General features: G+C 45.7%; 1 protein-coding gene across 2 annotated transcripts in view; it reads right to left on the bottom strand.

Annotated features, from left to right (window-relative positions):
• The window catches only part of Alk (ALK receptor tyrosine kinase), a 719,717-nt gene that overhangs the window by 44,144 nt on the left and 651,063 nt on the right, over positions 1-24,510 (bottom strand). For both annotated transcript variants that reach the window (NM_001169101.3, XM_087552352.1), the window contains 2 exons: positions 10,121-10,283; positions 1,587-1,737 (listed from right to left, as the gene is read on the bottom strand). In NM_001169101.3, the coding sequence (NP_001162572.1) occupies positions 1,587-1,737; positions 10,121-10,283 (314 nt within the window). The remainder of the gene's footprint in view (positions 1-1,586; positions 1,738-10,120; positions 10,284-24,510) is intronic.

The raw sequence follows: 24,510 nt of genomic DNA, 5'->3' as shown, positions 1-24,510 counted from the left end.
AACACTGGCGAGGCAAGAGGCAGACAACTGGGGTGTCTGGGGCTTCACGGCTGATGTCTAGATAGCCCTCACTGTTTGGTTCTGTGGGTCACTTTCAAATACTCTGGACATTCTCGGCTCCTGCGCTAGACTTTTCCTTGACCCACTGGGGTCGAGGAAACACAATGCCAGGCTGTCTTCGGGATCACAGAGGCTTGTCCAGTGATGGGCTATATAAGTGGAAAAATGGGGGAAAAGTCACAGAAACTACTGTTCGGACAAGTGTAGGATGTAGCCAAAATGGTACTCTAGATTCTAGGCTTCTTAGTGAATGATAAGTCCCTTCACCTCTGTGTTCTCCACTTTCCTCGTTTGTAAAATGGGAGTTTAATCCTGAAATGTCCCCTATAGGCTTATAGTCTGAGTGTTTGTTTTCCAGTTGGGGGGTTGTAGAGTGTTTAGGGGTGAAGTCTAGCTGAAGCAGGTTAACAGGTACGGGACTTGGAAGATCTTTCTTGTCCTAGTTCCTGCTGGGCCCCTCTATTTCCAGATCTGCTGCTATGAAGTCCTCTGTCCCTTCTCCATGACGCTGACTGAGACCTCTTGAAACTGTGAGCCAAGATGACTCTTCCTCTTTAGACATTGTTTCTCACAGGTAGTTCGTTAGAACAACATAAAAGCCACTAGTGGGAAGTGAACTGCCAACATTCCAGCTCTCAGTCTTTAATCATACAAATAAATATAAAGACTTTTCTTTCTTTCTTTCTCTCTTTCTTTCTCTCTCTCTCTCTCTCTCTCTCTCTCTCTCTCTTTCTTTCTTTCTTTCTTTCTTTCTTTCTTTCTTTCTTTCTTTCTTTCTTTCTTTCTTTCTTTGAGTTAGGGGCTCCTGTGTCCACCTATCCCAGGCTGACTTCAGACTCCATATGCAGCTGATGATGACCTTGATTCTCCTTCTTGTGTTTCCCAAGTGTCGGGAATTTGAGTGTGCACCACCATGCTCAGGAAAAACACCTCGTGCAGGCTAGGCAAACATTCTACTAACTGAGCTACATCCCAGACCTGAGAGCATCCTTTATGTGACAATTTTAGACATTATTTACCAGGCACCCTGCTCCAGTCTCCCCCAAAGAAGACACCACTGTTAGCTGTATCTTTCAGCACATACATTTTGTGCTTTTATATATAACTACATGTGGTCATATGTCTGATTTTGAGTGACTGTTCACTATTCAAAACAATATGATTAAGTACAAAACAACAGTGTCTCAGCCAGAGCAGAAGGGGACTCCATTTCCTACTTCTGTAGAGAACATCTAACCTTGGTCCATTTGGGTAGGATTCAGACCTTTGGCTTTAAAAGCAGTCATGAAACCCAAGCTTCAGTCTTGGCTCCTATGGGGCTATAACTGCAGTAGACTCCCCCATTACCTGTGTCCTTATGCACTCAAATGGCCCTAAGAAAGGAGGGGGATTCACAGACAGAGTTGCTGTAGGTCATGCTGTCTTTGAATATGAATCCCCAGAAGGGTCATGGGAGGTTACTGTCCTTCAAGAGGTCACTCTCATCTTTCCAGGTGCTGGGACAAGCCCCTGCTCTGGGAACTTACCCTGGGACAGGCATCTTCCCCTTGTTGACCGACAAGGATGTAGAGCGTGTCATCTTTCTCCAGATTGAAGATGCCCAGGACAGACACGCCATGGGACCGCATCATGGTGTTCTTCCCACCTTTTCCGCCAGCTGCTCCATAGCCTGAGATACTGCAATGGGACAAAGCATGATGGCTTCTATTGTGGTAGGAGACTGACCCCCTATTTTTGAACCTATAAGCTTCCAGGGACCAAGCCCCGCCCTCTCAGAACTTGTCTTCCAGGGGATCAAGCAACTCCCTCTCAGTACATGTTTGAGAGTTCTTGCCCACATTACTCGGTGAGGTCAACCAGGCAGGAGATCTCTCTTCACTGTTGGGAGAGAGGAGCTGGTTTAGAGGGGAACTTAGGGTTGCTTACTCATAAAGCTAGAAAGCTGAGGGGATTAATCAGATGTGAGACAGAGAAGGAGCAGGGTTGGGGAAAGGGTAGGACACCCAGACCCTATTCTGAATTTCCTAGCTCAGTATCAAAAGACTCATGTGACCCTAGATAAAACCCCTCCCGGTTCCTTCTATATGATTGGAAAAATAAGAGAACCCGTCTCTTATCCCACACGTGCTATGAACAATAAAGGAATTCAGCCTTGAAATCCTTGGGGCTGGTACACAATAGGCACTCAGTAAGTGGTCCTTGTTAATGTGTGTGAATGGTGTTAGTAGCTAGCAGTAACTGACTTGGTACACAGTTTGAAAGTCTCTCCTTGGGGCCTAGAAAGAGAGCGTGCTTATGAGCCCCGACTGTTTATCCCATCCCAGCAGTAACTCCTCCTGGAGCGATCTGTGCAGACAACAAACAAGTGATTGCTATGAAAATAAAGACAGAGCGTGGGGAAGTGGCATTAGGTTTGCCACCTCTGCGATTGCTGAGATGACGTCAAGGAAGGATGGGAAAGACTCAGCTTGTGAACTGTGGCCGAGACACAGCAGGTTTTGAAGACGGCAGCATACCAACTGACAAATGCTAACAAATGTCTCTCTGGGGGCTGGGGATTTAGCTCAGTGGTAGAGCGCTTACCTAGGAAGCGCAAGGCCCTGGGTTCGGTCCCCAGCTCCGAAAAAAAGAACCAAAAAAAAAAAAAAATGTCTCTCTGGAGAACTGTTGCCAGGGTCTCAGGGAGGGTTTTCCTGTCCCTATGTATTCAGGTGGAAGGGAGGTCCTTTATGAAAAGCCAGCAAGAAATGGAAGACGGCTTTGTCCACATGTAGAAAGGCTTCTGTAAAACCCCATGTTCTGAACTTGGGAGATACTGAGGGGTCCAGGTCCTGTCTGCAGGGACAATCCTAGAGACTGGCTGTTCTCTAATGCAACAGACAGGAACCTGAGTTCTCCACAGAATGCAAATGCTATCTGGTGGTCATGGTCCGGTCAGCTACTCAGACACCTGCTTGAGCTTATCTGTGCTGGTGATGGCACCCAGCTTCATGGAGAAGAGATAGACCTGAGACAGGTCCAACCCCTGCAAGAGTTTACGAAGAAACAGAAATGCACACAGTGATGCAAAGAGAGACGCTCACCATAGCGGCTGCTCTACCATGAAGCAAAGTGGCAGGAGCTGTTGGGCTTCAAGAGCAGAGTTTGTGTGCATGCTATGGAGACCCAGCCTCATCTCTAACAGAACAAGAGCTTTGTCTTCTTTCCCAAACTCACATGGTGGTGGGAAGCAAAGAGAGATGACTTAACGGAGATGCATGGGCTGCTGCAAATTTCAATGAAGACCTTGGACCATCAGGTTCTCAGAGCTGGATGAGCGGAGATCTGAAGTTGTGGTGGAGGAGACAGATGGGAGGATTCTCAGACAAGACAGAAGGGTAGAGGGTACGAGTCAGGAGCGAAGATGCTTGGAGCCTCTCGGATGTCCAGTGGCAGCCGGTGGCCAGGGTGGGGAAGGTGAGATTGTAGGTTTGGAAAAGGAAGGAGAATGCTGCGAGGCATGTTGACACAAGAAAGAGGCGATCGATCTCATTCGGAAGATGAGGGAATGGAGACTCGGAGAGAGGCACTCCCCTGAGGCCACAGACCTGAACAGTGGTGGACTGTGTTCCAGTTCCTCTCCTAGAGGCCACTTCCTGTGCCAGGCATAGCTGAGAGGCACAGGAAGCAAAGAGGACATTCGTACGTGTCAATCCCCTCTGACGCCCAGCCAAACATTCTCGGTACACGCACTATACAAGGACAAGAGAGGGCTGTGGAGATGGCTCAGCAGGTAAGAGAGCTTGCACGAGCAAGCATGAAGACCTGAGTTTAAATTTGAACTTGTAACCCTGCACTGTGTGTGTGTCGGGGTGAGGGGGGCGGATGGGAGAGCCACTGGGACTTTCTTGCCGTCCCATGGCTCTAGATTCAGTAAGGGACCCTGTCTCAAGAGAATAAGGTTACTCTCCTTTGATCTCTGTGCAAGTGTGCATGTGTGCATATGCTGTGTGACCTTTGTTAGGTAATCTTCCCCCTCTGAGTCCCAATCTCTTGGTAATGTAAGAGGAAGATAATATTGGCCTTAAAAGATAATTTCTAGGACTTCGATAGGTTGCATGAAAAGGCCTCATTTCCACCCCAAGATGGGTTTTGCTCAGGGAAACGTCTACCTAAGTCCTTGACTGCTTACTGCAGAGAGGTGGGCTGCACCCTGCTCATTCCTGCCTGCCTCATTTGCATAGTCATTTACATCAATCTGCATGCATTATGAATCATTCTGAACTCTTTCACATGTTTAAATTTAGCCAAATTATTATATTTCGGAAGTTGTTTGTTCCTGACTCCCTTTCTCTCCCTAGTCCTGTCTTCATCTTTCTCCTACCCCTCCAGAGATCCAAGTTCCACCATCTCTGTCCAGATCTCGGCAGTGAGGTGGGCTGGCAAGAGTCCTGGCCAACAAGCCATACTTCTAGTCCTGGAAGTCCTGGCTGTGTGACCTGAGGAAACCCAGCCAACCCATAGGAGCCTCACCTCTCACTATTGAGGGAAAAAGTGAAGGCCTCAGAGATGGGGAGAGAAAGTGGGTTTTAAAAAGCCGTGACGGGAGACAAGTACAAGGCACACCATGCATCAGTGACTGGTGCTTACTCCTGGTGATGGCCTCAGCCACATGTCTCCACCTTAGGAACTCAATGTTTAAGGGACTGTTAAGGTCTTGGAAGGGTGTGGCTCTTCCTCCTCCCCCCCTGAAGCCTGGAACCTCAGAGCTTAACTCCCTTAGTACTGCAAATCCCATCCTGCCTCATAGTGACATGTGACACATCAAGAAAAACCAGGGTTTGCCTTCACACAAACCCGAAGCCAAATTCCAGCTTTGCTCCTCAGGGTAGGGAGCACCTGGACCGACAGCTCCTCCTTCCTGGTGCTGACTCTGCACCGGATGACGCCAAGACACTGCCTTCTTCAAGTTCATGGCTGAGACGTCAGGCTTTCTCGTCCTGACTTTACCTAGTCTTACTCAATTGCTGTGTGACCTTGGGTAGATTATCTTCCCTCTCTGAGCCCCTTGGTAACATACTACTAGCGCCGGTCTTGAAAGATGATGGTGGGAATTAAGTGAGATAATGTCTACAAGGACCTCGAGAGGACAACCACTGAGTGACGCATGAAGACATCGTTAGGGCGGGCTCCTGCCAGTCTGTGTTTTTCTCGGGAGTGGCTGCTGGGAGGCAGAAGGGAATGAAATGGGGTACTAGGTAGAACGGGGCACAGCACAGGGGCCTGGGCCCACTCCTGCTCAGTTTCACCCGGGAACCTCGTCTGTATTGCACTGATAAAGCACGCATTTGCTCAGCACGGCCTCGGTTTGCATTCTCTAGATCAGACCTTCCCACGCAACGCCAGAGTAACCACCGCAGTCCCAGTCTCCGACACGCTCTCCCCAAATCCCGTAAACAATTTACTTTTGATGGTTGACAAATGATGAGAAATTAATATACCTGCCACTCAAGTGGGGGAAAGTGACTCGCAGTGATTCCAATTTACTGGAAATTGCCAGATAGTGCTCTGGACGAGTGGATGCGGTAATCTCTTTGTTTTCTCTCATCTAAATCCAGGTCCCCTGGTCAGACGGGATGTGTACTGGGTTTGCGTTTTTGTATTATTGACTGTGAGCTATTGTTACCTGGTGTAATTGAGTTGTGAATCTTTTTTAAATAAAGAATTAGTAGCGGATCAAAGTGGCTGCCTGCTGGATTCTGGAATGACAGCACAGCTGGGGCGCATCGTGTTGGCTGCCGTGGTGTTTACCTGGGAGGGGTGCTGGAGAAGAGGAGGAGAGGACACCCCACACTCGGAGAAGCACACGAGATCCTCATTCCTCACCTGTAGCCCTCTCCAAAAGTGCAGCAGACTATGCCCCTTTCCGGGCTCTCCCTCACTGTCTTCCTCCTCTGTGAGATGAGGCCGTTCAGATCTGGTCTACACAGCCTTCAGGATTACTAGAAGAACACGAGGTCATACCGAGCGGGAACTTTATGACCATGCTATGTGTGTGGGTCAGTGTTGAAGAGGCCGATTGGACCTTGGAGGGTGAGCCCCTTGGTGGGGTCACCTGGTTTTATTACCGTCCATTTCATCTCTCCACACCTGGCCTGCACAGCTCTAAGCACCAACAAGATGGCTCTCTCTGAAACCCTTGATACTGCGGACGGATTTGTCCTTAGAGAGAAGGGAAGACAACTTTCAAGGTCATATGGCTGTGGGTGGTAGAAATTGGACCCAAACGCCATTCTGCTTGCTGCTCATTGATCGTTGCCTAATCCCCCACCTCTGACTTTCCCTGCTCTGTGCGATGACTATCTGCACAATTACTTTGGCAATTCATCATGCCTGTGACATCTATCCCACTCTTGTCTAGAACTTGATTGGCGGCGGCGTAGACGGTTATCGAATTCCTGCCCTGTAGCTGCTCTTCCCAGAGACTGAGAGGCTCTGGAGTCTTCGTCTTCTCTATGAGTCCTGAATTGCCTACTCAATGCTAGGTGCATAGTAGGTGCCCCATAACTCACTGCTGGGCACACAGTTCAGTGTTTGACACACAGTAGGGGCTCCACAGATCAGTGCTGGCTACATTCTACAGCAGCAGTTTTCGACCTTCCTAAAGCCTAGGAATTTAATACGGTTTCTTATAGTGTGGTGACCCCAACCATAATATTATTTTTGTTGCTACTACACAACTGTAATTTTTCTACTGTTATGAATCATAATGTAAATAGCTGATATGCAGGATATCTGATAGGCATCCCATGTGATAGGGTCATTCAATCCCCAAAGGGATTGAGACCCATAGGTTGAGAACCACTGCTCTAAAGGTCAGTGCTGGCCTCACAGTATGGCCTCGACAGCTTCGGGCTGGGTACACTGGAGTAGTCCTATAGCTCAGTGAAGCCCACAGAAAAGTCTTCTGGCCTTCTGTGACTTGGTTGAATTATGCTATTCATCTGTGCACACAGGTCCCTGGGTCCCTGGAGCCAGGTGAGGAAGCGAGTCACAAATGGAGACCATCAGAAAGAGTTGTGCGGGTCAGCCAGCTCTACCTGAGACCTGGGGCCTCCTGGAGAGAGTGTGTGAACCAGGAGGGAACTGATCTCAGGAGCCACGGTCGGTCTGTGCTTGACAGGGGTTTTCAGATGTGATCTTCAAACATATATGAGGAGGTGGGGGGTGGGGAAGGTTGCTAAGCTCCCAGAGAGAGAAGATGGATGGGAAGAAGGGTGAGGGGCTAAGCAGGAAGTCAGGGAGAGTGAACTGAGCTGCGCCTGGCATCAGGTTAGTACTGACCTAGTGCCTCCCCTCCCCCAGCACCCCTGCCCCAGATCTCAGAACTGCGTTCCATCGGCAGCCATTTATGATCAGGCTAGGGCTCTTGTCCTCTGGCAGGCACACATCTGAGAATCCTTGCTCCTTTTGTGCTTGCCAGTGCTCCTTTACTTTCATCCACTTGGGGCCTCCCACTGGGGACACTTCAGAAGGCACTGTGGTACAGTCTCTTCCTCAAAGCTCTGCATAAGCCCTAGGCCTCAGCTCTCTTTCCCAGCTAAGCTCCCATGGAGAGTAGCTGCCACTCGCCCGTCCTTGGTTCTTTAACCCCTCCCAATCTGGTTTTTCCCTCACATCCTTCCCACCTCACCTTCTTGGGTCCCTCATTGTCACACTGTCTCTCCTGCTCTGGTTTATCTGCTTTTTGGTACTTCCCGGAGCTGCCTCTCACTAGCACTCTCTGCCGTCAGCAGGGGGTATAGAAAGGCACCAGGGAGTAGAGATTCCAGGCCTGGGACCTCAGCTATGTTTGCCTTGCTCCACTGTCATAAAAGCCTGGTGCTGGCCTCTTCCACCTCCTCTTTCTCTCCATCCTTGTGGCTGTCTTCTACAATGGGGATAAGCCCAGGATAAAATGGAATATAGTGTCAGAGAAGCCAAGTGTGGTAGCACAGGTTTGTAATTCCAGCTTCTCAGAAGCTCTGACTGAAGAGGTTTTCGAGTTCAAGACCAACTTGGGAAATCAAATGAAACATGGTTCGAAATAAAAAGTAAAGATTCAGTTTGTTTAGCACACACAAGGCTCTAGGTTCAGTCTCAGCTATGAAACAGAACAGAGCAAACCAAAGAGAGAGTTGGGAGGAGGTCCTGAGCAGGCCCCAGGGATGGAAGCCCCTGGCACAGAGCAGTGGCCAGCATCAACCACCATTTTCCAGTCCTGACCAATGGGGCCATCATTGTACCAGGCATTACGCAGCAGCCAGACAGCACTAAGTGAGCATTGCACTCTAGGAGAGATGGATTTCACAAGGCAAAGACTTTCACCCTTTGTCTTTCCAAAGACCCTTTTCTAAAGTCCTCTGAAATAGTCTGTGTTTTCTTCTCAGAGGAATTGTACTTATTAAATAATAATTACTCAGGAGAAAAAGTCCTCCAGAAGAGGGGGGGTTTTCCCTATGTAGAACACTGCCATATGTCAAGTGTGTGTGTGTGTGTGTGTGTGTGTGTGTGTGTGTGTGTGTGTGTGTGTGTGCACGGACATGCTCAAGAGTGTCTCTATTACTGGGGCTTCTTCAGGGATGTAGACTGTAAAGAATCTCCTTCTGCTCCCCTCCCATCCTCTTCCTTTACTCCTCCTTCTCTCCTCTGTTCCTCCCTCCCTCTCTCCCTCCCTCCCTTCCTTCCTTCCTTCCTCCCTCCCTCCCTTCCTTCCTTCCTTCCTTCCTTCCTCCCTCCCTTCCTTGCTTTTCATCCTGGAGATTGAGCCCAGGGCCTCACACATGCTAGGCTTGAGGACACTTGGATGTGAACTAAAAAGCAAACCATGAACTTTGTGTTCAAGATACTAAGTTTGTATTAACCAGTAGCCATTATCGTCAAAGCTCCGAGTATCATCTGGGCTCAAGAATGAGACGAGGGGCAGGGATGTGTGTTAGAGCCAAGCTCTAGTGTCCAACAGCGACAAAGACAAAAACTCAACCTCCCTTTCTTTTCTGTTTTTATTTCCCCATTTCTCTTTGGTGAGATCACAACTTTCTCCTCACTAACGTGAACATTTCAAAGTGGAGCATGTATGTCTCTGGCAAGTCCAGCGCCAGACTAGGCTGAAGCTGGGGACTGTCTCCCAAGGCAAGTGAAAAGGGCTCTCTCATCTCTGCTGCTCCTTCAGTGAGGTGTGCTACTGTGTGCTTCATATAGATCAGAACCTCACTAGAATCAGATAGGCTGTGATTAATAATAGATAGGCAAATGAATTTATTATTATTTAATGCACAGTTCATCTGGCTGGTCAAATCTTCTACAACTTCCGGCAAGTCTGAAGAAGTCAGAGAGAAGCCATCAGACGGAAGAATGGGACCACATGAATGTGGGACCCGTTTACTTTTAGAAAGTCTGCTGTCAGCTACTCCCATTTCTCCAGCGGGTTTCTCTGCCCAAAGGCCAGGAAGCCCCTAACACACACAGGCACCGTGACGCATCTGTAGGTATCAGCATGGCCTATCTCATACTAGGAGGAAGTGGAATATGGGGTCAGGGATTCCTTACCCTATGTACATCTGGAAGCAGGCATCACTCAGTGTCTGAGGGGGAAGTGAAAAAATACTAAAAGAACAAGGCATGTCTTGAGGGTGGCCTTTGTGGGAGAGACAAGTGAGTTTGAGTGTGGCTTTGGACTCAGTCTGGGCTGGGAGCATCTCTGATTCTATTTTTTTCTACTTGTGAAGATTCTTGATAATGATCATAGCACTACCGTTCTTCACTGCTGAAGACATGGGACACATCTTCTTGGTCCTCAACTGACTCTGTTCCCTTCTCCTTAGGAGTTTTTTCTCCTTGCCCTGTCATGGGTCGAGGTTCTGCTGTGAGTTTCTTTGAAGGCAAAAGACATCTTTGTTGCCACTGTCCATCCCTGTTCATTATATCCCACTAATGGGCCAGTGTCTACAACCCTTTGTGTGCTTGAACCCCCTTGGACATGCGCCCCCACCAGGTAGGCCTTGAGTCTTCTTCAAGGGAGCTGATTTGCCACTATACATACCTGTAGGTGTCAGTAGCTGGCACTTTCCAAATCTGGATGCCCCTCAAGGGCCCTTCACTTCCCACCACCACGCTCAGGTTGGAGTTCTGGTAGGCGTTGTTGCACTGTGCCTGTGTGGGGCCATGAGGGCCACTGGCCCCACATGTGGTGAACAGCCAGTGAACTGTGACACAAAAGGAGAGGCAGTCAGTTACTAACCCTGGCTCTCCCTCTTCCCTGGGCTGTCTCCAAAGTGTCTCTCTATGGCTTGAGGCATACATTCAAAGAAGGCTCCGGGATCATGGGAAGAAACTACGATCTGCTATTCAAACTGGATAGTTTTGTGAAGAGCCTGCTATTGGCCAGAACCTGGGTCATGTACAATGAAAGAGATAAAGACAGAAGATTTAGATCAAGAGAGATGCAACCAATTACAATACAGTACAGCAAGGGGGAAGCCATGGAAAGGTATAGCTAGCACCATGGTTTAATGAGGGAGTGACCAACAGGCACAGGAAGTGGTCGAGTACCCTCCTGATCTCTCACCGTGTCTAGCATGGCACTGAGCAAAGTCCAGGTGCTTAGGCTTTGATACTGTGGCAGCCTCTAACCTGTTCCCAAAGATCTGCCCATAAAAGGACCCTGTAGCTCTGAAAGGCTAGAATGAGAAAACAGGACACAGAATCAGTCCTATGACCCCACTCTTGGCTCTGAGACCCAGCAAATAGGAATAAGCAGCCTCAAGTTCTCTAGACATGGCTTTATATGCGAGATGCTTTCTTGGAAACAGGCCCTCAATGGGGCTGACTGGAGCCTGCTCATCCGGTCAAGCTGGGTTTTGGAAATGAGTGGCTTGCAAGTTCTTTCTTCAGTTGACGGTGGAAAAAAAAAAGCCAAACTTGCCAATCTCTTAATGCACTTGTATGTGCGTATGTGCACTTGTGTACGTGTATATGTGGAGGGCAGAGGAAAACCTCTAGTGTCCACCTCAGAAGCATCATCTACCTCCTTTGACATAGAGTCTCTCGTTAATCTGGAGCTAATCCATTAGGTTCAACTGACTGGCCAGAGAACCCCAAGACCTTGTCTCTGCCCATCCCCTGCTGGTATTACAAGGGCGTGCCTGGCTTTTTTTTTATGCAGGTTTTATAGATTGAATTCAGGTCCCTCTGCACAAGACAAGCAGTTTCCTGACTGAGCCATATCTAGTCACAAAGTCGTCAAACTTTCTTCCTTTGCCCAGGTCCTCATTTGTTCCTTACTGTGTGTGGTCTGCCCTTGTCTAGTGTCCTTCTGTAGCTTTCTAGGGACATCACAGTAACACAACTCAAACCCTACCTGCCACCTCATCTTCTACTACTGGGACATTTCCTTTCAAACGTCCTCTCTTTTAGCCAGGCTGGACCTTGGGGATTTGTCAGATCTCTTGGCCTCAAATCTAACACTCTTTATAACTCATAAAAGCTTTAAGAACTGCATTCTTGATAAATAAGCTTCTACTTAAAATAAATCTCATTTTAGATGGCCCAAATTATTTCTCCCTTTAAAGAGAGATTGAGTCAAATTCTGCGCACAGAAGATGATGGAAAATTAATTTGAGTGTATGTAACACCGCCACTAAAACATTCAAGAGAAAAAAATTGAAGGCTTTGAGCTAATTTGATGACGAAAATGTAAGAACCTAATTTGACAGTCATAGGGAGGTCACCTTGGCAGAGCTGAGAAACTGAATTCTCAGCCAGTCTTGACTTACTTTTGTGAAGGTGACCAGGCCTTAAGGTCTGACATTCCAGAGGAATTCTAACACATTTTAATAGAGAGGTTGACTTCCATGTGCTTTCTGAAGGTCACTTTCAGGTTTAGGAAGTAAGGTGCTTATTGACTGATCATATATATTTCTGATCAAATCTATTCATTCAAAGGATTAACTCTTTGTGGGAGGTTCTGTTTGCTTGTCTGTGTGAGACCAGGGTCTCACTGAATAACTCAGGCTCACACACGTTTAGAGCAATTATTCTGCCCCATTGCTAGGAGAATGAGCACGCTTCGCCATGTCCTACTTATGAAGGTGTTTTGGCAGAATTTGTTTGGCTAGGTGTCCCTTTACTTCTTCCAAAGCCAAACTACACATGTGGAGGAGTGTGGTGGAAAGTCTGCAGGTGGCTTTGGCATCTTCAAGACACCTGGCTTTGGGGGACTCTTCATCAACCATGGATCACCAGACCTTCATCTAGTTTCTTCAACCATGATAAGGATTTATTGGCATGATAAAAACAGCAGGGAGCAGTAAGCTCATCGTAGAGTCCCAGACTCTATGCATGTGAACTATACCCATAGATCCTGGCTATGTCTAAGACTGATACTGTCATTGGCAAGGGGACATTATTCGGAGAGTTTCTATAATTATAAATCCCATGCCCACAGCACCTGGGAACTTAAACTCAGTGAGTCGAGCATGAGACTGGGCAGAGAAGAAAAGATAAAACTAAAACGTGGGGTTTGGAAGTCACGCCTTCCCATTCGGGGAAGCTGGACTAGCTAGAAGCCCATTCTGCAGACAGCCTGTATCTACAGCAAACAGCATAGCTTGCAGAAGACCCTTCACCTCGTGTCTGGGAATAACGCCTGTACCTTGCTTGGAGCATCTAACCTTGAGCAGAACCCTCTTAATTTCAGCCTTCGTTAGCTACAGGATTGACAGTTCTGAGATCGTCCCTGGGAAGTTGGTCGCCTACTTCTTTGTCAGCTGGAATGTCTGATGAGGTAGGACTATAGGCTCTAGATTCAGATGGGCCACAGTTTCTCATTCCGAACTTTGTTCCCGACTAGCTGTAAGACCTCAATTAGATCAGAGCATCTTAGCTGAGGACAAAGACCCCATATGGGATCATGTAGCTGAACATGTGGGTCATAAGAGATGTGGCAATTGCACATCTATGAGGGTACTGTGACCAAAAATTCACTTAAAATCAAATACTTAGTGAGTCTGAGATGTTTCTGGCAGTGTTCACAAGTGTTGTATCCTGTGACTTCACTCCTGTCTTAATTACACACACACACACACACACACACACACACACACACACAATTAGTGTTGTATCCTGTGACTTCACTCCATTTTAATTACACACACACACACACACACACACACACACACACACACACACACACGCCCCACAATGCCAATCAGTGCTGCACTGAAACATCACAGCTCACACTTGGACTCTTGTATGTTGGTGAGTTGCAGCATCTTTACACACATACAGAATTTCCTCCTCTTATAAAACAGAATAGTCTAATTATCATAAACAAAGACCCTTAATAGTTTTCTTCCAACATTCTTCAGCATGTAAATATGAAATGCATATGTCCTTGGACTCTATTGGATTAGACAAACACACATTTCTCTCATTAGTATGCAAATTTGTTTTTCTCTTTTGTAATTGGTCAAATCATATGTACATCAAAGAATTGTTTTGAAACAAATTTCTTATATGGCTTATCAGTAAATGCTAGAAATTTTATACCATATCTATAATAATATCTATATTTATATGACCGAGGTCATATCACAATTTGTCAGGCTAAAAAGGGTACAAATGGACAAAGTTTAAGGAGTCCTGCATTAGGTTCTATGACCTATCTGAGACTTGCCTTTTCTAATCTGAACAAATGGAGTTTCTACTGCTTATGGCTCAGATTTCCTATGAAAACTAAAAGACGAGCCCAAGCCAAGTGCGTGGCATAGCATGTAACACGAGAGAGACGCATGAAGACAGTTTAAAACACGTGGCACTTTCACGTTCAGTTCCTCACTGTGGTGCTCTGACACCCGTCCTCAGAATTTATGCCCCCATTCCATGGAGCAGAGACTCCAGGGCTATTTCTCAACAGAGGCTTCAGTATTTTCCCCAACTCAGTGGACAGATATTAGTCTCAGGTGGTTTCTATACACAAAATTTGGGTCTTATTTTCAGCAATTTCTGATGGAAAGGTCCAGAGAGGAAACTTGTTCCAAAGTGGATTCCATGGGAATTGAGGATTTGCCATCCCAGGTCAGACTCGTGATTCATCCAGTCAGAATTCTATTGCTCCCAGCAGCCTTTGGAGCATCATGGTGGTCTCTGTTCTTGCAGATAGCCCTGACCCCTGTAAATCTGCCTAACTCTGTGTTGGAATCAATTTATGTTTCCCACCACCACCACCACCTCTTGGGATATGGACTTGCTGAGTTTACTGCCTATGGTGCATGGCCTGTCTTGCTTCTCTCTGTCTGGGTTTGTCTTGTTTGGGTTTCACGGCATTGATTCTCTTTATTCTTTCTGGGCATCATATAGACATTCTCAAATGTTTCATTACGGTGGGGCATTCAGTGGTTCCTAAACCACCTGATGACCAAGGCTTTGGGGATTTGGGTTCAGTCGACCCTATTTGGAGACGGGAGACGATTCTTATATAAAAACATAGCTAATGGACTCTTAACACTGAACTACATTTGTATGTTAGTCCAGCCTATCTCATTATCCTCACGGAGAAAGAGCATTAATGACTCTTGCGAGCTGGTCAGCACTGGAGGCGGAATCAAAGTTGAGAATTAATCCTTCCCTGTCCGGGAGTCTCCTGGAGGTGATCAACTTTCTGCCTTGGAGACTTCCAGCCCTTTAAAATTGTCCCTACACGGTCTCTGCTCACCTGTGTCTTTCTAAAGAGAATAATTCGCTTTTTCAGGCGGGTTCTCTAGAATGGAACTGAGTGTACTTGTGGCTTCGTGTAAGGGGACAATTGCTATTCTTTATCTCAAATGTTCCCCGAGAAGGGACTTGCTTGGAACAAGCTCTAACTACTTCCAGATCCTTGCCCAGGTTGAATACTATTGCTCTAACTCTGTGGACATGGACTGCTATGAGCTCAGGTAGGCCCCTCAGGAGACTTTTGGAGCAAGGAATGGTAGAGCAGGGTAGGCATGATGTCTAGGCCAAGCTAGGTTAGAACCACGAGGGCAGGCAGATAGTAGGACAAGTCCAGAAGTGTCACTAGAGTAGAGGGCCATGACCTTGTATAATCTAAGGAGACTGGTTCAAGACCTAAGGGGCAAGGGAATTAGCCACAGTAGCTTCGGGGACAGAAATAAGGCAAGCTTCAACCTGTAGGTAGAAGGTATTTATTTCCTTTGGAGTATGCACACGTGAGATCAGAACCTTTAATCCCAGCACTTGGGAGGCAGAGGCAGGCAGATCTCTGAGCTCAAGGCTGGCCTGGTCTACAGAGTGAGTTCCAGAACAACCAGGGCTACACAGAGAAACCCTGTCTTGAACCCCCAACCAAAAAACAAAAACAAACAAACAAAACAAATAAAAATCAGGAAATTCAAGTTCAGAGAGGCTAAGTGTGGCATACCAAGTAAGTAGATAATCAGGGCAGTTCTCCTGTGCCAACTACAAGGATCGAAAAGGAGCTGGGGGTGGGGGCTGGGCAATAGTTCAGTCACACAAGCTGAAAGGCATGAGTTTGATCCTCAGTATCCATTTAAAAATGTCAGACTATCCAAGTGCTGCTGGGTGTCAGGGGTGGGAGCAGGGGAACAACAAGTGGATATTTGGGGCTCATTGGCCCAACAGCTTAGCCATATCAGCGAGCTCCAGGCTCAACAGGCCTGGTGGCATGCTCTTATAATTCCAGTGCTGGGGAAGAAGGGATAGGAGATGGCTTGGGTTCTCACAGGCCAGTCAGCAGAACCTAAAAATGTTGAGCCCATGCGCTAGTGAGAGACTTTGCCTCAAAAAATAAGGCAGATGGCACCTGAGGAAATAAAACCCAAGGCTAACTTATGGTCTCACACATATGTACACCCACATACAAGAAAAGGCACCTGAGTGAATTTGCACACACACACACACACACACACACACACACACACACACACACACACGGATCACCAGGAATGCCTGTCAATACCTGCAATTAAAAACATTTCCACGTGGTACAGTGTTTTCTTTTCAGCCACTGAGCCTGAGCTGTGATTCAGGCTGGAATGGCTCCATCAGAGTTGCTCAGGCCCTTGAAGGGACAGGTGAGATCTAGTCAGGGAATCACTATGATTGGACCGTCCATCCCACAAAGTCCCACAGTGATCACAACAGTGCCTTTGCCTAGGAGAGAGTGTGGGCTTTATGAGTCATGGGAGTTAGGCAAAGAAAGCAGGTGGTGGAGACCAGGGATCTTGCCCGCAGGGTGCCCTGGGGATCAAGGTAGTATGGAAAGGGTAATCTGTTAAATGGGCTGTTCAGTTGTAGAGCAGAAGAGCAAAAGGGGAGGGCCTGACCACATGCAACTGGCCACAGCTCGAGGGTCTGCCGAGATGATTAAGGTCCCAGTAAGATTACAGGGAAGGCAGACAGAAATTGAGGTGCCAATCTGAGACTCCCCCTATTTTCTTCCCTGAGAATTTATATTGGTTCCCAAAGCTCTGTGAGGCTTTAAGGGGATCAAATGGCTCCTGGGGAAGAGCTATGGTGACATCAAAGGAGGTAGAAAGCTCCCCTCTTCCTTCTCTTAAAAATAATAATGAAAAAATCCGTCTTTTATTAAAAGTTTTTTATGGGAGAGAAAAGAGCCCGTATTTATCTTGTTGCTACACATACTACACACCGGAAACAGAGTTTAGTGCCCATTCACATTTGAATTGTACAAAGAACTCACAGACATGAAAGTGCTGATTGGTTATAGACAGCTGAGTAAAGAAAAATCCATTAGGCGCTGGGTTTCATTTTAAGTATATTGCAGAGCCCTTCAAGAAGAAACAAATCAATTAGTAATATGCAGCACAATGTTTAAAAAATAGGCTAGACAGTGATTGCACTGCCTTTATTGCTGTTGCTAAGCCATCTCATCTGCTCAATTCAGTGCGAAGAAATAAAGCTGGGTACAAAGGAAAATAAGTTCTCGGCGATCTCTATTAATCACAGCAATGAGGCTGTGCTTCAGGTTCAAGGCCTGTGTGGGTTGGACCGGAGAAAAGCGCTCACCCTCTCATGTGGTCCATTTGTACCATTTTGATTGGGATCCATGGAATTGAATTTTAGTCATAACCATTGACTGAGCTCAGTTCCCCAGGAGCTGTGCCTAGTGGACTATTTTCATGGCCTCCTGCATCCCATTAAATAAATATCAGACCCTTCTATAAGATGTAGATGACACCATTCCTTATGGAAAGTAGGGAGAGTGGTCTTGGCTTTGGTATTCACGGTAAAATCCACTTGTCCCCTAACTAGGACGGAATGAAAACAATGTAGAGACTTTTAATCATTCCTGGGGTAAAACAACTCTACCTTCTGTCTCAACCCCTTGGTTGGTGGGATACAGTGATGATGTCAACTGCCCGAGAGCAACCATGGGACCAGGGAACTAGACCCCTGGCATCTTCCTATGTATTATTAGAGAAATAGCTTTGGTTTTGTTTTTGTTTTTGCTTTGTTTTTTTAAATCCCAGCTTATTCCTCTGTTCAGCTGCAAGTGCTAAAAAGAAGAGTCCACTTGGTTAAGTAGCCACTTGGGAATCAAACTCTTAATGGCACAACATGAGATCCTACAATAACGATAAACAAGTTAAGCCTTTTAATTTTAAAGTAAATCGTGAAGGAAAACACAGAAATCAAGTGTATACATACTCGACGAGTTATTATAAAACAAACCACCCAGACCAAGATATAAAACTTGGCCAGTGACTTCATGCCCTCTCTAGTCTCTATTTGCTTACTCTTCCAAGGGACCAGATCCTGGATTATATTATAATCACTTCTTTGAAGTCCTCAATGGGTTCACCCCACAAGTGTGCTTTATCCCTAGAGAGTGGTCTCCAGCCTTGTCCGTTCACTGTGTTTTTGTGGCACTGAAGGCTGAGTCTGAGCTTTGCATATCAGGCAGGACTCGTCTCTCTCTCTCTCTCTCTCTCTCTCTCTCTCTCTCTCTCTCTCTCTCTCTCTCTCTGTCTCTCTGTCTCTCTGTCTCTCTCTCTGTCTCTGCCTCTGTCTGTCTCTGTCTGTCTGTCTGTCTGTCTGTCTGTCTGTCTGTCTGTCTGTCTCTCTCCCTCTCTCTCTCTCTGAGAAAGGTTTCACTAAATTGCCCAGGTTGGCTTTGAATCTGTGGTTATGGTTACTCCTGACTCTGCTTTCCAAGTTGCTGGGTGACAGGCCTGGATGTATAGGTATAATGTATATGTATATGTATCTCAGTATTTGTGTGTGTGTGTGTGTGTGTGTGTGTGTGTGTGTGTGTGTGTGTGTGTAGATGTAAATCTATAGGATTTTCCTTTAACTTTTCATTTGCTTCATTTTATCTTTTGAAGAATAGAGGCTATTTAATTTGGGACTTTTCACGGAGTCTAAATTTTGTGGCGCATTCTCATGGTTCCCTCGGCACCGTGCTCTGTCTCAGAAGCTTGCCAGCTACATTTCTTTGCTTAACTTCGGATGATTCTCTTTCATTAGGTACCAAATGCCTGATCATTGCTCTGTCTCTTTTAATATTGGCCCTTCTTAAAGCTGAATGTTTAGAAGCATTTACTAGAAACTGCAAACCAATGTTGTCTTAATTATACCTTTGTCTCGCTGACTACTTGGAATGTATCTGTGACGAGTTGCTGTTCTTTATGTGCGTTGTGGTCACTCAGAGATAGGACAGGATTAAGAAATGCAGTGTTATTCAGTTCTTTCTCTTTGTTTCTGACTTTCAGGATAAGGAGTTGCTTTCATATAATCTGACATTGCCCAATTAAATATTTGCACACCGTTATGGATCTATGAATTTAAATATATTTTTGAAGTTTAATTAATCATAATCAGTATTCTTTAGAAGCTCAAACTGTCATATCTTTGGTCTGTGGGAGTGGCTGGAGTCCTTTTATATGACTCTAGAAGATACTTTAAGCTTCCTTGTGTTAGACATAAACATAGAAAACTCATGAAGACAAAACAGGCATAGGCTACGACTTTCTCAGAAGAACTCCAATATCTCAAGAATTAATATCAAGGACTGACTAATGGGATTATATGGAATTAAAACTTTTATGCTCAGCAAAGAGCCTATACCATTCGTTCCCTATATTTTTGACAAAGAATTGCTATCTGAAGTAGACAGCAGCAACAACAACACCTCAAAAATAAAACAACCCCACCACAACAGTCAATTCATGGGTAAATGAAGTGGACAAATATTTCTTAAAACACTAAATGTAAATGGCCAAGAAATATTAAAGATATTTAACATTCTTAGCTATCAGTAAAATACAAGTTAAAACTCCACTGACATTCCACCTCACTTTAGTCAGAACGGCTATCAAAGAAAACAGCAACAAGTGGTGAGGATGTGTGGACAAAGGAAGCTCAGACACCTCTGCTAAGACTGTAGATTAGTTGAGCCACTATGGAAATTGGTATAAAGGCTCCTCACAAAACTGAAAATATACATAAGACTCAGTGATACCATTCTTGGGGATATACTCAAAGGACTTTAAGTCAACATGCCAGAGAGGCCCTCACGTCTACGCACTACTAATCACAACAGTTAGAATGAATGAGAGAGATAGACTAATATAGAAGAATGAAATTTGACTCTTCTCCCTCATCCTTCACAAAAGTTAGCTCCAAATAAGTCAAAGATGTTAATGTGAAATTAAAACAGCTAGAATGAAACATAGCGAGTGCCCTGTGTGATGTAAGCATAGGAATGGACTTTTTGAACAGGACACCATTTGCCTGATAAACAACTGATAAATGGGACTTCTAAAACTAAAAACCTTCTGAAAGGCCAAGGAAACAATCAATGGAGTGAAGAGGAAACCTGTAGATTGGGAGAAAAATCTTTGTCTGCTATGTATCAGACTGAATAATACCCAGAATTGAAAGAACTCAAAATAACAAAAAACAAAAAAAATAAAAAAAATAAAAAACAAAACAAAACAAAACAAAACAACAACAACAACAGCAAAAAACAAAACCAAGGGTCAAGGAAATAAACAACCCAAATGCACAAATGAGCCAAAGATCTGAACAGAGAGTTCTTGAAAGAAGAAATAAGTATCGAAAAGTACTTAGGGTTGGGGATTTAGCTCAGTGGGGTTGGGGATTTAGCTCAGTGGGGTTGGGGATTTAGCTCAGTGGTAGAGCGCTTGCCTAGCAAGCGCAAGGCCCTGGGTTAGGTGCCCAGCTCTGAAAAAAAAAGAAAAAAGAAAAAGAAAAAAGAAAAGTACTCATTGTCCATGCCCATGAGGGAAATGCAAATTCAGACAATTTCACTCTAGTCAGAATGGCTAAGATCAAGAAAAACAACTAACAACAAGTGTTGGTGAGGATTTTGGGCAAAGGGAACTGTCTTACTCATGGTTGGTGGGCTAATTTCCAGAGTGGCTGTGCCAGGTTTGCAGTCCCACCAAGATCTATCTTGGCCATGTGGCTAGTGAGGTCATAGGTCTTAGAGGAAAACCTATTACTTTCCTAAACCTGTGTAATTTCTAATGTTTTTTGTAACATTCTTATAACCCATGGATAGATGTAGTTCTCACTCATCATGGAAGCTCCTATTCGCAGTAGAAGAGGACCATCACACAAATCCACAGCTAACCAAAAGGAGAACAGCTGACCGGGAGGTGCCCAGTTCCATTTCCATTCATTATATCTACAACCCTGCTCCACCAAGGCTGAGAGAGCGTGGAGGAGAAGAGGTGGAAGGTGGGACAGAAAGTCTACAGTGAGGCTATGTCTTCCAGCTGTGATAGGGAAGCTGCATCCACAAAATCTCAACTGCATGGCTGCTTAAGACCTGAGCAACTCCTGAAGTTGCTGACATTTCAGCAGAGATGGGAGAGATCTCACCGTGCCTACTCCAAGATGAGAAAAGGAGAATTACTATTGCCCCACTCTTAGCCCACGATTAGATGTCTAATACCAAGTGGCCACCCCTAGAAACATATACAAGCAGGCATCACTGAGTGGGATATTGCATTTATGCATGTATTTGTTTATACATATTTATAATAACAGCGGTGAAGCGAGGGGAAGCCGTGAGTTTTGGCAAGGGAGTGGAGTGGGGCAGACATGAGAGAGAAATAGGATGGGGGAGAATGCTGTAATTATGTTTGCATTAAAAGCACCACTGACTATGGTATATTATCTTCACCAACAGTGTTTTAGTCAGCCATAAAGATGAATGAAATGTCATTGGCTGGATGCAACTGGAGATCACCATGTTAACCCCAAATATGCCAAACCCAGAAAAAAAATCATGTTTTCTCTCATTTCTGGATCCCAGACTTTATACAGACATATAAAATCATTAATGCCCACATAACATGAGGGCAAAGAGCCTGCGTGAAGAAAGGATAGCAGCAGGAGGAAGCAGTGGCAAAGGAGAAAGGGGAGGTGACAGGATGCGTGCAAACAGGGTCAGAACATGATATCCATGAAAGAAACTGTTTACCAAGCTCTATGCTATGCACAAGTATACGCCAATAGAGAACATTTCAAAACGCTCTTGCTATATGTGTGATGACATTTTCTCATCCTGTCCTGGAATCAGACATTCTCTTATGAGCCACAATTTCCTTTAGTGAAAAAAAAAAAAAAAAAGACACCTTCGGCACCAAATCTCGGCATTCAGGCAGCTCATTGCTGTTGGACCAGGAGCTGTCTCTTGGTTTGTCTAGTGACAGAGCTGCGGAACACACATGATCACATATGGGCATCAGTGTGAACACATCCAGGTGGCCCAGATGTGTGCACACTGCCTGAGTTCATGTGAGATTTTCCCATCTCACCCTCAGGAGGGATTTCTGTTTAACCTCTTCTGATCCATCTGTACATTTTTCTGCACATCGAGGATCATGTTTCTCAATAATATGGTAATTATTAATTCATCTTACTCACGGAGGAATGCTATTCATCTCAGTATTACCATCATTAATATAAACACTGGAGCAGTTTGAAGGGTCCATTTTTTTGCTTTTGTCTCATTGTTTCTCATAGTTAAAAAGTTAACTTATTTGTGTGTGCGTGTGCGTGTGCATGTTCGTGTGTGTGTGTGTGTGTGTATACGTGTGTGTGTGTGTGTGTGTGTGTGTGTGTGTGTAGAGGGCAAAGGTCACCTGGAGCTGGAGTGCTATTGGCTGTGAGATGCCTACCAGGGATGCAGAGAACCACCCCTCAGGTTAGGTGTGCTTAACTACGGAATCCTCTCTCCAGACCGCTCGGTGGTTTTATGCATCTCTGGGCAGATGATTTTTATACACAGAACTCATTCCTTTTAGCCTTTCTTTAGTCTCCCTTCTGTAGGTACTTAACTAATTTAATGTACACATTCTTCCTCATCTTGAATTTCTTAAGTTATTTTTATTGTCTGAACCACAGGTTTAAGTTGATCCTGTAGAAACAGGAAACAAACAAACAAACCAGATTTCATTGGGAAAAAAAAAAAGCCATAACGAACCCTCCCCTGGTAAGGAACAGTAGCAGTAAAGAATGCTGGAGACAGAAGGGGTCACTAACTTTTTCTTTTTTTTTTTGAGATTGATAATCTTTTTCCATAGGGCTATACTGCTTTATTTTCTTATGATATAACATGTTAGTATTTTTTGAAAGCTAATGATCTAATTTTCCCGTTAGGTGGCCAAAGTTTTTTTTTTTTTTTTTTTTTTTTTTAAAGCCCAGCAATTTTACAAGAATGGCTTTGGTACTGCTCAGTCTCCTTGCACGTACGGCACACTTTTTTAGTAAGCAGTTTTGATAGTGGCGGTCTCTCTAGGAACTTTGGGGCTTTTCATGCACAGCGCCTCACCCCTCTTCTGCTTTCTTCTCTTAGTGCTGCTGGGATCTCCAGTTGGCTCGTCTCTGCCTGTTTGTGGTGCCCCTTATCTTCCTGATTTTCAAGAAGCCATCTTTCAGCTTTCTAGCAAGGAATGAACTGTCTCGTTTACTTCTCATTCCACTTTAGTATTTCATATCTGAAACCTTATCTTAACCTTTTCTCTGGGGCTTAACATCTGATTCCTGAGCCCTTCTTAGGAGGGTCTGTTTGAATGTCATTCCCTCAGGCCTTGTATTATTGACTAAATATCTTGGCCTCTTTGGAAACTGAACCATACGGTTGTGACATATCCCAGTAGAGAGTTTTCCTCTGGTCTTTTGCTTTTGTCCCCTTCTGGTGGAATCCTGGAACTTCTTGCCATGTATTTTATGCTTTTCCCAAGCCATCAGGGTCAGGGGCTTCTCCTGCTTCCCAGAGCCCTGCCCTACAGTGATGGGTTATGCAAGAACATGCAGTCCCTCTCTGAGGTTTCTGCTTTGGCCACACTTGAAACTCTTCTACTTTTTTGTCTGTTATCCTTGGACTCAATATTTATTTCACCCCATAAGTTCCTTCTCATCATGGACACTGTCCTGGGAGTTGGAGGTGTGGTGGCCACACTGCCCTGACTCTTTCAGACTTTATCTTGTGCTCCAGTAATCACACCACATGGCTTCTTAAACCTGGTCCCTTCCTCAGCTCAGCCTCTGTCCTTTCCTGACCAGGTTGCCATCAGCATGGACGTGGCTGCCTCCGAGTTCTACAGGGCTGACAAGTATGGATTTCAAGTCTCCAGATGACTCCGACTCATATGTCACACCTGACCAGCTGGCTGACCTGTTTGTCCTTTATCCAGGACTACCCAGCTGTGTCCACTGAAGACCCCTTTGACCAGGATGACTGGGATGCTTGGCAGAAGCTCACAGCTAGTACAGGCATCCAGGTGCTGGGGGATGACCTCACAGTGACCAACCCTAAGTGGACTGCCAAGGCTGCAGGCAACTGCCTCCTGCTCAAAGTGAACCAGATTGGTTCTGCGACTGAGTCTCTGTAGGTGTATAAGCTGGCCCAGTCCAATGACTGGGATGTCATGGTGTCCCATCGATCTGAGGACACTTTCATTGCCAACCTGGTGATGGGGTTCTGCACTGGGCATATCAAGACTGGTACCCCTTGCTGATCTGAGCTCCTGGCCAAGTACAATCAGATCCTTAGAATTGAGGAAGAGTTGGGCAGAAAAGCCAAGTTCACTGGCAGGTCCTTCAGGAAACCCCTGGCCAAGTAAGGCATAGGCTGGAGATCCCTGGAGCTACCAGATCCTCTGTCCCTGATGTCATCCAAGAGGCTCAAGGCCAGCCCAGTGCTTGCCCTTCCCATGTCACTGCTTCCTTAGATGTCCACACCTGACCACCTGGAGCCCTGCTGGAGCTCCCAGTTTTGTAATCACGTGATTGGTCTGAACCATTGTTTCTGTCACCTGACTCCCCAGCTAGTGTCTGGAGCCCTCAGAACTCCAGTGTGATCTCTAGGGTGCCCACCGTCAAAACTCCCCCAGTGGTTTACATGCAAAAATAAAA

The sequence above is a fragment of the Rattus norvegicus genome, chromosome 6 (genome assembly GCF_021556685.1).
Source record: "Rattus norvegicus strain SHRSP/BbbUtx chromosome 6, alternate assembly SHRSP_T2T, whole genome shotgun sequence".
Taxonomy (NCBI): domain Eukaryota; kingdom Metazoa; phylum Chordata; class Mammalia; order Rodentia; family Muridae; genus Rattus; species Rattus norvegicus.
Note: the sequence above shows the minus strand (reverse complement) of the source record. Positions and strands in the feature narration are given on the sequence as shown.